Here is a 12,959-nt window from a genome sequence, read left to right as displayed (position 1 = left end):
CCCGAGGGCCTGGCTTTCAGAGAACTTCCTGCTAATAGTCTCATCCAATCATTACAAGCAAACCCCCCTCTGCCCTGTCACTAGCCAATCCTTATCATTTGTGGTGACCCCCCCCCCCCTCCACCTTGTCACTAGCCCCACCAAATCATTAGAAGCATAGCCCCCTCTATCTAATCAATAGTCAAACCAATTCATTATTAATGAGAGCCTCCCTCTACCCTGTCATTAGTCCCACCCAATCAATATAAGCTAGCCTCCTTTTCCCTGTGATTAGTCCCATCCACTCATCAGTAGCTAGCCCCCCTTTCCCATGTCATTAGTCCCACCCAATCATTTTAGTCCCACCCAATCATTAGTAGCAAGCCCCCTTTTCCCTGCCATTAGTCCGACCCAATCATTAGTAGCGAGCCAGTGAGGTGAGCCTGCAGACCTGAGCGCGGCGTGCGACCACCTGTGTCATGTCCTCCGTCTGGAGAGAGCGTCGTGTGTGGATAATCCGCCATGGCCGATACGTCAGGGTTAGCTGACATGCTCAATGATGGACGCTGCTGTTTCCTCTGCAAATCAACAAATTGATAAAATAGAAACAGCACAGAAAATATCATGATATGTGTAACTGTTGTTTCTTTGAGGTAATTGTCAACTTAAGCGTGCATGTACTAAAATTCACTAAATGCACATAAAGCCAAAACTTTTAGATAATTAACTTAGCTCTTTGCCTTTAAAAGGCATTTCAATAAAGAGAAGTCCAAACTTTTTTGTTTTACTCTTATAATGTTGTTTTTTCGACTAATCATCATCAAATAAATAATTTACCGTCATACACATAGCAGATAGGTAAAGTATTCGTAGTAAAACATGACTCAACATTTTCATTTTATAAGAATAAAAGGTTATAACAAATGGATGCCTTCTTACCTCCTGAGCAGCAATATCTAGATTGTAAATTCCCAGCAGCATGCTGAAATCCATGATCTTGAAACTTTCCAGCACCTGTTCAGACAAAACAAAGACCATAAAATCATTCCTCATTCAATCAATGAAAGCATTCAATGACACACTGCTATTAAAGGCAATTTTCTCAAAATACAGCAGAAATTTATTACTGGAGATTAGTGGAACCATCCAAGTCACAAATATTTCTTCTTGTGAACCAGACCTTTAATTGTTTATTATAAATTTATGTACATAATTTATGCTTTATTGCAAAAATTAGTTGCCAAGAACCACTTTATTAATAGCAAAATTTTGCTTTGAATTAAAGTTGGTTTCAGCATATAGACTGTAAACCATCTCTTAGTCGTGACAACTTTTTTTTCACCATTTTACGGGAGATAAACTGGTTCATCTGACTAATTTTTGCAATCAAGATGTAAATATCTGAAAGACAAGTATTCCTTTTTAAGTAATGATTGGTATGTGACATCAGTTGTCAGCATGTATTGTTTTTAATGTTATGCCAAAAGCACAACTTCCATTAAATAGATATATCGCGCTGATTTGTTGTTTTCTGATATAGCAAGGTGCGAATTAACTTCATGTTGAAGCGTACTTCTGAACCATTCTTAAGTATGTAAAGAAAAACAAAACCTGATTCAAATCGTTATGTAACTGTATAAATGTTTAAATTTCAAGCCAAATACATCAAAATAATGTTCCTTAATTATAACCCTATCAATTTAAGATTTACATAAAGCTGTCTCTGCATAGTTAACAAAGTAGTGTGAAGCATGTGTGCACAAATAGTGAAGCTTGCCAGATGCCTCATCTGGACACAACTGTGATTTGCGGAAATCCCATCACAAAAATACCAGAGACATTTGAGGTCTGGATCACAGCGAGTAATATTCATAACAATGAGACTCTCACGAACCAAAGGAAAAATTTTCATATGTGAACCAAAGTTTGTTTTCAGAATATTGTGGAATCATTAAAATTCGTGGGGGCAAATTTTCATGGATTGTTTAAATTTTACAGGTTCGTGGGTACATATTTTTGTGTATTCTCTTATACCTACACTCTCTTAAAGGAAATAATACTTTATGACTCTAATTTATTAATTCGTGGAAGATGTTATTTTGTGGATAAAAGGTACCCACGAATACTATGGAAATTGAGCCACCATGAAATCTAATGATTCCACAGTATTTGCAACAATGAGACTCTCATGAACCAAAAGAAAATTTTTCGCATGTGAACCAAAGTCTGTTTTCTGAATACAGCATATAAGCAATGGGGAAGTCTTACTCTACAGTCCCTCTGTATGGTCTTGATGAGAGCGTCGTATTTATCCTTTTCCAGCAGGATTCCCTCGGGGTGGTTGTTCATGAAGTCCAAGTCCTTGAGGGTGGGGCTGGACTTGGACCGCTCAGCCTTGGACGCCTTCCTCTTGTACGTGCTTCCCTTCAGGTCGTACTTCTCATGAAGTTTGACCGACGATGGAAGAAGATTGTTCATGACTACGAATCGAATGTTTTTGCCTCCACACTGTAAAAGAGAATCATTTTGGCTTGACAATTGTCAGACCCTTTCAAGGTAATTAACTGCAATAGTGCTTTTTTGCAAGGCAAATTGGTATAGTTTGGCAAAGCTACAATAGGTACATGTTCTAGATAACTAAATGACACACAGTAAACAATTTGTAACATCATGTATATAATATTAATGTTACAATTTTTATCTTGTAGATTTAGTCTTTCTTACCTGATAACAGTAGAATCCATAGAACTTGGGAAGCAAGGTCCGAGGATTTTGATTCAGGTTCTAAAAAAAAAAATTTTAATCAGTAATAAAATTGTTATTATCACCTTTAATTCATCTTTACATATAGTTAGAAACCAGTCACTATAACAAGATGCCCGAAATTCATGTACAATTTTGATATTTTTTTTATTACTGAAAAATATATTTTTATACCATGTTTTCTCATACTTGCAATAGTCACAGAAAAAATATATTTTTTATACCATGTTTTCTCATACTTGCAATAGTCACAGAAAAATATATTTTTTATACCATGTTTTCTCATACTTGCAAAAGTCAAAATAGAAATGGATGTACAGAATACAAGTATTATACACTGAAACGTGTGTGCTCTCCACAACGATTGGTCCTCCATGCAATCATTCTCTACTACAATGGGCAAACACTGTTAGGGAGATATACATATATACATCACTGGAACAATGATGTCTGTGCAGTGTGTATAAAGATATAGAGAGGGCCAACATTGATGGTTCTGTCTGGGAGGATACAGAGATTTGTGTGCAGTAGGTAAAATAGAGATTAACACTAAAACAGACCTGCAGAGGAAATTCTGAATAACTCCAAGGAAACTAGCAATTCAAATTCAACAAAAAATCCTCTGGATACCTTTTTTTTTTTTGGAAGATTAAAATTTATGAGTCCCAGTTATAACTTATGTAAGCCTATTAACAAAAACAAAAAGCAATACTGGTAATTTTGACAGACCAATAATCCACAGAGTTCATTTGAGCAGGACTTGGACAGTATGACGCTCAGCTACAGAAACTCATTCCAAGTTTTAGCTGAGGTGTGCTTTAACTTGTTCATAAAAAAATACACAAAAGAACATGTCAGCAATAAAATTCTTCATTAATAAATAATGCCTTTTATTAATTTAATCATTTGTGTGAAGAAAAAAAAAAATCTTTACTTTTTTTTTAATACATATTTTTTTTCTTGTAGCAGGCTTTCCATGACAAAAGTTGTTCTAATGAAAGAAGTTTAACACTTAACCGGTGCAATGTCCATGCACAAAAATTTTTAACTGGATATAAATGTACTTCATTTTCTATTCCCTGGTGTATTTTTTCTTTTCTCTTGCGGAGGATACCACCATTAAGAGAGCATCATTGAAAACTCATGGCCAGTCTCACAAATACACAATCTAACTGTGGACAAATTCAGGGATATGTGTTTAAATAAACAGAGATGGTGCTTATTTGTTCAGGGAGCACCGGGGGACTGGTGATGAATTTTCAACAATGTTAGGAGAGAGGAGTCCACAATACTGTCGCTCTCACCAGTGACACACGAATCAGGTGTATTCCCATGTTGACCAAATACAAAACACAGAAAAAAAAGCACAGTCAATCCATTATATTTTTTGTATCAGCTAGCTAGATGCATTTTAAAAAAATTGTCTTAATAAAATCTTTCCCTACAAAGAACAGACTACCCCTCCGTTTTTCCAGTGGGTTACAGTGTAACTGCCCCCCCCCCCCTCCATTTACCTGTGTATGTTGACTTACCGCACAACATGTAGACCATTCCCTCTACCTGTTGATTAACTGCCCCTCCTCTCTCACTGTGTGTTAACTGACTCCCTCTATGTGGATTAACTGTTCCCCTCCCCCTTCTCCCTTTGTGTTCACTGACCCCCTCACCTTGTGTGTTAACTGACCCTCTCTCCCTTTGTGTTAACTGACCCTTCTATCTCCCTTTGTGTGTTAACTGACCCTCCTCTCACCTTGTGTGTTAACTGTCCCTCTCTCACTGTGTGTTAACTGACTTCCTGTATGTGGATTAACTGTCCCCTTCCCCCATCTCCCTTTGTGTTCACTGACCCTCTCACCTTTTGTGTTAACTGACCCTCTCTCCTTGTGTATAAACTGACCCTCTCTTCTTGTGTATAAACTGACCCTTTTTACCCCCTCTCTCTGTGTTTTAACTGATTGCATCTCCCTGTGTATAAACTGACCCCTTTCCCTTTGTGTTAACCGCCCCCCCTCCCCCCCCCCCCCCCCCCCCCATCCGTCTTTTCTGCGTGTTCACAGATCCTCACCATGTAGTAGCCTGGCAGCAGTTTCTGTAAGAAGTCCGCCTCCTTGTGCTGCACTGTCTTGATGATGAACTCGTCGTCCTGACTCAGGTAGAAGATGCTGCCGCTCGCCCCGGGGTTCGAAAGCTCCTTCAACGACTGGTCACACAGTGACAACTACAGGAGGAAACAAAATTACTCAATAATTTTATGACACAAGTCAAAACCTTTTTTTGTAGCCAATCAAAATCCGTCTTACTAACAGAAATTGCATGAATTCTCCTGTTGTAAATTGTAAAATAATGGAACTCGGCCTTCAACCTACCAGAAAGTCATCTGTCTGAATGGAGAACAATTCACGAAAGTAGCGGAAAGCAATCGGGGCGTATGTCTTAAAACGAAAGTCGCTGTAATGATGGGCTGGCGTTAGGTTACTTCCCTCTCTGAAAAATAGCATCACAAAACTGAATTATTCTTCACACTATGCTGCAATGCAATTAGTTTTTTTTTTTTGCTGTTAATAAATTATTTGCATTGAAGTTATTTAGCAATTTTCATAAAAGTGCAGGATTTGGAGAGAAAAAAAACTTCGATAGTAAGTCTTCTACCAACAGAGCCAACTATCTAAGCTGTTTAAATTGTGATAAATTTTTGTATCTTTTTACAATCTGTTCTTCTCTTGCTGAAAAAAGGACATTAAAGGACAATCCTGATGAATTCATAAACTCAAACAGAAATTTCCCTGCCTTTCTCCACAGCTTCTCCCCACTAGTCCTAATGGGCATGATCAATACATTACAAGACTTATAAATCTACACGGGCAGAATAATTGAACACCATAATATCTGCCAAAGTTTCATTATCTATCCTCACAACCAATTCAAGCAGGCATGATATAGAACGTAAAGTCAACACTTATATAAACTCCAAAAGTTTGAACCACCAGTTTGTCATAGAGTTAAACAGACAATCTGATCGGTGAATCTTACGATGGATAGAACACGCTCTCAATGACAGCAAAGTCCTGCATCAGTAAGTCTCGCTCCGGTTTGGATGACAATCCTCCCACGCTCTGTCCTATACCCAGCTGGATCGCTGCCATCAACTCTGACGTGGATTTCTGTATTTAAATAAACAACAAAAACATATCTGAGAGATATGATACTCTAATGATATAAATAACATATTAAGTGAGGAATGATAATACACTTAAGAGGCTAAATATCATGAGTAATGATATGCTGAATATCATGGGACATGACACACTAAAAAGGTTGGATATCAATAGACATGATACGCTAAAGAGACTTAAAATCATGTCAGAGGAACTTTATGCTAAAAAGACTGAAAATCATGACATGATATACAAAAGAGGTTGGATATATCTGGACATGATATGCTTAAAAGACTGAATATCATGAGGAAATGATATGCATAAGAGACTGAATATTATGAGGAATGATATGCTAAAGAGACTGAATATCATGACATGATACACAAAAGGGGCTGAATATCATGAGGCATGATACACTAAATGGGATGAATATAATGAGACATGATACAATAAATGTGATGAATATCATGAGACATGATACACTAAAAAGGCTTAATAATATAAGTGAGGCTATATCATTCCATACTGTGTGAGGTTTAGTAAAATAAAGTGAAGGTTTTTTATTTATCATTAATATCATAAACTAAATTTACAAAGTGAGGGTCTTCCTGAATAAAAGATGAAGAGGCGATAGACTAAATGTAAATACAGAAGGAAGTTAAATATACAGAATGATAGGGCTGGATATTTTGAGTGAGACATATCACCACACTGTTATATTTCAAATTTTAGGAAGCTTTGATCAATCAACTAGTACTTGATTTATACTCAATGAGCAAGATATACAATTTTTAAAAAATTATCTATTTCATCATTTCATATATGGATTTAAATTAAACTTCAGATTATATTTTTACCTTTTAAAGTCGAACATCCTGACACTTATTTGACCTTTATGATGCACTGTGTTTAAAGGTAACCTATCATGTTTTGGTCCATGGTGTTGACATTAAATGATACCTCTTGACCCCACCCTACATGTATTTCAAAATACAGCACCAGGTATGTAACTGATAATTACTGTAGGCATGAGAGAGAGAGAGAGAGAGAGAGAGAGAGAGAGAGAGAGAGAGAGAGAGAGAGAGAGAGAGAGAGACTCTAGATCTCTAAATGATTTTTCAATCACTTGGCATGATATATCAGTGTGTGTCAAGCAAAAGCTGTCTAAGCTTATAAGCCTATAAACAAAATGGAAAGCCAAAAATCAATAAATGATACATCTCTCTCTCTCTCTCTTCTCTCTCTCTCTATCTCTCTCTCTCTCTCTCTCATATGAAAGGAAAGTCTTAATCCCCAAAAAAGCTTCCACTAAAAGCACTCATCTGAATTGCTACATACTGCTCATCAAGCACTTCCTCATACTGCAGTTACAAACCATCTGCCTGCTCATACTCAATCAATACTTCTTCATTTCAGAAACAATATGACATGATGTATCGGTGTTCTCTGCATTATACCTACATGTATATATCTATTGCATGCTACACCAGTCCTTTTCAATATAGCAATGGTTAACCACAGTCAAATACAGCTCACACTGAAAATTATGTACTTATTTATATATGCACGCTGTACTGAAATATCAATTCTAGCTCCCTTTCTATCTTTTGTTTGGATCACTTGAACTGAAAAGGCCATACTTAACAAGAATGATTAGACTGCACTGAAAATGAGAAATACACTGGTTGCAGATCAGGAATTTTTCTGAAGAAATTTACCATATTGTGGTGGGTTTTTTTCTCAAACCCTTGACAACACAGCTGTACATAGACATCATTCCTTAGAACCATTTTAACAAGACCTTGGACTTTCAGTAAGATGTAACTATCTTTTTCATGCATCAAAACAAAGTTAAAAATGATGTTGGTTTCAAGTAAAATATACACTGATTGCATCATCTTAGATCAAAAGCCAGACAAATTGTTGATTTTAAAGAACTATGACTGGATGGCCAGCAATGAAATAGACAGGCCTACGTCACATTGCTGTTTGACACAACTACCCAGAGTCCTAGCTCCTGTTAAAATGGTTCTAATAGTTGAAAATCTGCTTTTAAGAACCACTGAAAAGTGGGTTTCATGCATTTGAACAGTCAATAAACTGAACTCAGTATCACTCAAAGTGGCATCCCATGTACATGATGTGTATGAACAACCAATTAGCTGAGCTTTATTGATGTTGGATCTTTGCACAAACCTTTTTATAGGTTACTGCTCCCGTCTTGTCCACTCGTCTGTGTCCAATTTTGTCCTTGGCTTTCAAGGTGGAAGCCTTTCCGCCCATCTGGAAGGAAACAAAGAAATAATCATAGTACATACCATTAATTAAGTAATTTTAAGAAATTCATTAAACTAATTTGACAATTTTTTTAAAAAGCTAGAAATGTGAAGTCCCAAAATCATTATAAAAAGTTTATGAGAATTATAACATTTTTGTAACAACTGAAAGCAAGCTTTTCTTCCAACACACGTCAAAATCTCATTCATGTCCAGCTGACAAAGGAACATGGCCTATGAGCTTATTTACTCGAGAAATCCTAGTAGCATGTTACAGAAATGCACGTTACCTCTGCATGGTCCAAATGTTTACTCTAAAATCCTAGCATGTTACAGTATATAAATAGTGCCTGTTTTGGAGGATAACTGTTGAAATTGACACCCCAAGAAAACCATTGTCAACTGACGCGAAGCGGAGGTAGAGAATGGTTTTCTAGTGGTGTCAATATGAACAGTTACCCTCCCAAACAGGCACTATTTATTTTATTATACTGAATGTCTTATTTTCAAAGAAAATTTTACTGCTCTTATATAGAAATGAAGTGAATTCTACGGCGAACAGTACGCGCATAATTTACGCGCATGTAACAATTCGTTGTGTTACCCGTTGCCAAGTGTGTTGCTAACGCTTAGGGTAATTGAACGGATTATCAACTGCGTCTTAACCAATCGGATTTCAGTATTTAACATGAAAATATAACAAAAATGCATGTTACCTCTGCATGGTCCAAATGTTGTCCTGCCTTGCCAGATTCTTCATTGGAGTCATCTACAAAAGTTTAATGTAAATCATTCTTTAAAAGTAATTTACAAATTTTTTTTGCAAATCATCATTTTTAGAAAGCAACCTACGAAAGTTGATTGTAAACGATATAAAGAAGGAAACGAGTTTCATCTTATAACAATTAACAAAGCTGCAGCTGTTATTACATAACACATATTCAGAATTCTGCTATTTATTGTAGATAGAACAGTTATTCAACCTTTAAAATAACATTAAATTGTATAAAATTAATGCAACATCAGGCATTTTTTATGCTAATCTAAATTTACTGCGACATAGGCAACATTCTTTAAATACAATATAAACTAATTTTAATTTTCACAGCTATTAGTAAGCATATATCGCGTCAGAAACAAAATTTAGTTTTTCCCGATACCAACACCCTCCTTTACACCCCAAAATCCACCTCAATTTTCCCTCAAAATTTTTTGCATAAAAAAATTCAATTGGATTTGGAATTCTTAAGATTGGAATTCAAAACAAACTACTAAAATAGTCGAATAAATGAACAGAGAAATTACAGTTTTTATTACTCAAAAGAACAAAATGATTAAATTGTAGGATTTTGTTTTTGCAATTATAATATAAACTTTATTCTGACTCACAACGGTATGCTCAATTCTGAAAATTAGTTTTACAATAGACATTAAAGAACATATTCAAAACTTCCATGTTTTTGATAAATTATTGTAAAATTTCCAATTCCAAGGGCTCCGGCCCTATTCCCAAAATGGTGTGGAAATCCCTTAAGCTAATTATAAATAGTATAGCAGCTGGTCTGCAACACAGTAACCCATTTTATGCAGACAAAGGAAATGATAAGAATATCATATAGGCAAAAAATCAGTGCCTGCTCAATATTAAATATATTATAGTCTGTCCCAAGATATTTATGCAGCACATTTGGACGATTTTTAACAAAAAATACACATACCTGTGAAAGAAATGCAATTGAAATAGTTGAAAGGAATATTTTCCAAGATAATTTCATTGACACATTATCATCTTTCACTCGGAAAAAATTAACAGGAACGAAAACGGATTCCTTACGGAGATTTATAATGGGAAATGTTTACATCTTTTCTCTCTTCGGAATACACTCGGAATACGTCGCGCAATTTTTCAACGTTATCATCCGGGCTTGCTGCAATACAAAATCTCCGTAGACATCACATTTTTTAGCATTGTATTGAAACCTGATAAGCTAACAGGGGCATTTCGACTGAGGACTCTTGGAAATTTTTCATACTTTTGAATGAACATTCGTTTGAACCTTGAGGTATTTATAAATATCAAGCCAAATGTAAATCCAGAATACATATGTATCTTGGAACAGAGTATAACAAACTGTTCATAGACGAGAAATTCATTCATTTTTTTTACTAATATCTTAGAAGGTTCAATATTGTGTGGAATCGGTGTATCAACAGTGCCTTTTTAATACATGTCATATTTCCAGCTGGTTTATACAGTGAGCAAACATATAAATTATCTAAAGACTTCCTCCTCCCACCCATATTCTATAGGCGTTGTGAAATTTGGGATGACACACATGTCAATTTACCGACACGACACTAAGCCTCGATGGCTCTCGGTCTATTTGAGTTTTTCCCTGGATAACTTACCGCTGTCTTCGGCCATGGAGGTGGAAGCTTCTGGCTCTGGCCTCATCACACCAACCACAGAACCATCGCTTGTGGCCATCCTTTCAAATTTCAATTTGGGAACACCCAACACCTCTACCGATGCTGTTTCTGACCTTCTTCCAATAAATTTTTAAGTTGAGGTCAAACTAGAGTAAACCTTTAGTCGTTCAACCACATTTCTGAGCTAAGAGAGGATTCGAAATATGTAAAGTTTACATTTTAAATCAACTTATTGATTGTTGTTCTTTCAATCGCCTGACATTATAGCGGATGTATGAATCACGCATGCGCTGTACTATATTTCCGGGGTGGATCCAAACATTTTATACAATATTGTGTAATATTTTGTTAGTGCAACAACATGGACGTATATTATATGAACCGGTGATATGCATTCCTAAAACATGCATATATCATATTGATTTTTTTTTTTAATCTTTTCAAAAAAATTATGAAAATTACAATGAGAGAGAGAGAGAGAGAGAGAGAGAGAGAGAGAGAGAGAGAGAGAGAGAGAGAGAGAGAGAGAGAGAGAGAGCAATGAAATTCAACTAATGCATAGGCTACATGTAATATTGATCATCTTCACAACGTCAATGCTTTGTGATTACGGAACTCCACACAAGTTTGTTGCGACAAAGCCTTGACGTTGTGAAGATGGTAAATGATTCGAAAATGTTTAAAACCACTCTGCTGATTTGTGTAAAATTTATCAAATGCTGGTGTCTGTTCCTCGCAGTTGTGTGAAATAAAAATTGTACCGGTGTTACAGGGGTCATTTTTCAACGTTGAATGTTGAAATCAGAGATGTTGAATAAAAACCCTGGTCCGTTGAAAATTGACCTGTATCGTGAAATTTTGACCATATGAAACCTGTTTAAAATTCAACGGCAATTAACAAGCACAAATTTACATTTATTTATGTAACCAAAAATTTTACATTCTTTTTCATATTTATTCTTTATATACCATGTATTGAAATGTTTTAACAGTCGAACGCCAAAAAAACCCCGAAACATTTCAATTATTATTTTGTTTATATTATCCCTTCAAACTATATATTTTATTTCTATTTCATAGTGAACTTTTTGCGTATAATTGCTGTTTTGTGTGATACACATGTATATATATATATTTCAAAATTGTGTTTTAATAAGAATATTGGTTACATGGTTACAGGATAAACTACAATGTATTTAATTCAATGAGACCGGTTTTTTATCATTGGATATGTATACAGATATAAATAATAAATAAAAATTTACGTCCTATTGTTTAATTTTTGTTTAACACTCACCCAGTAAATTGAAATTGTGATATTGATCATTGTATATCTGGGTCGGTGTTAATACAAAATTTACAATAAAACGCATCAATCAAGCTCTCTTTTTGTTTATATATTTATTTCCCCTAACATTTGTAATTTTAGTATATATCGGAAATGTAAGAAATCAAGGTCATGTTTTACATATATATTATCATGTATACCCTGTTCTGAACAATGCTGTAGTAACTACATGTATGTATGTATGTATGTATGTTTGTATGTATGTATGTATGTATGTATGTATGTATGTATGTATGTATATACAGCCGATATTTTTCAGGGGTTTTTTTGGTTGTGTTTTTTTGCTGTGAAAATAGAATGAATAAATCAGGATGTAATATAACTAAATATGATGAACAAAATTGAATCAAATTGTTATTTTTTTTTCTAGGCATAATTTAAACAATTCTGCTTAACGGAATATATATATAGCAAGCTTGCAATCTAATTTTTGTACAGGATGACAATAACGGAATAACTTTTTTTTCCTTTTATAGTTCCTGAATAGCCCTGATCATAAAAACTTAACACAAGTTTATTAACCATAATTGTTTTCGTCGACGAAAGGATCAAATAAGATTTTGAATTAAAAATATTAGTATATCAAAATGAAGTAGAGGATCATGCTACGGGCCAAAGTAGGTGATTAACCTTTCTATTACATGCACCTTTATATATATATATATATATATATATATATATATATATATATATATATATATATATATATATATATATATATATATATATATATATATATATATATATATTGTAGAGGGTGTATATCTTTTATTAGGAGAAAAATACGTGTATTTAACGTCAGTGGTCTCTTACACCTATACGTAGTTAATAAAATTGAATTTTAACTCAAAATAATAGAGATAAATTGTAATTTAAAAAAAAAAACTGTGCATATGCAGAAAGTTGGCTGGTGCTTAAGAAATAGTTCATCTGGCAAGTTTACGAAATATTATTGCTTAGTTAAATATTAATGAAACAAAAACTTCTGGCGACTTCTCATATAAAAAT

General features: G+C 34.7%; 1 protein-coding gene across 10 annotated transcripts in view; it reads right to left on the bottom strand.

The window, feature by feature from the left end:
• Positions 1-10,897, bottom strand: part of LOC128171198 (phosphatidylinositol 4-phosphate 5-kinase type-1 alpha-like) — a 30,306-nt gene extending 19,409 nt beyond the window's left edge. For 6 of the 10 annotated variants that reach the window (XM_052836925.1, XM_052836923.1, XM_052836926.1 and 3 more), the window contains exons 1-10: positions 10,583-10,895; positions 8,890-8,942; positions 8,094-8,180; positions 5,773-5,903; positions 5,109-5,226; positions 4,808-4,960; positions 2,704-2,763; positions 2,248-2,487; positions 919-993; positions 431-557 (exon numbers count right to left, since the gene is read on the bottom strand). In XM_052836925.1, coding sequence (XP_052692885.1) covers positions 431-557; positions 919-993; positions 2,248-2,487; positions 2,704-2,763; positions 4,808-4,960; positions 5,109-5,226; positions 5,773-5,903; positions 8,094-8,180; positions 8,890-8,942; positions 10,583-10,661 — 1,123 coding nt within the window. In that variant the 5' untranslated portion in view covers positions 10,662-10,895. Of the gene's footprint in view, positions 1-430; positions 558-918; positions 994-2,247; positions 2,488-2,703; positions 2,764-4,807; positions 4,961-5,108; positions 5,227-5,772; positions 5,904-8,093; positions 8,181-8,889; positions 8,943-10,582 lie in introns of all 10 variants that reach the window. The other 4 variants (XR_008242037.1, XM_052836920.1, XM_052836921.1 and 1 more) reach the window with 2 other exon arrangements.
• Between the last annotated feature and the right edge of the window lie 2,062 nt (positions 10,898-12,959).

This window comes from Crassostrea angulata, chromosome 2 (assembly GCF_025612915.1).
Source record: "Crassostrea angulata isolate pt1a10 chromosome 2, ASM2561291v2, whole genome shotgun sequence".
Lineage (NCBI taxonomy): Eukaryota > Metazoa > Mollusca > Bivalvia > Ostreida > Ostreidae > Magallana > Magallana angulata.
Note: the sequence above shows the minus strand (reverse complement) of the source record. Positions and strands in the feature narration are given on the sequence as shown.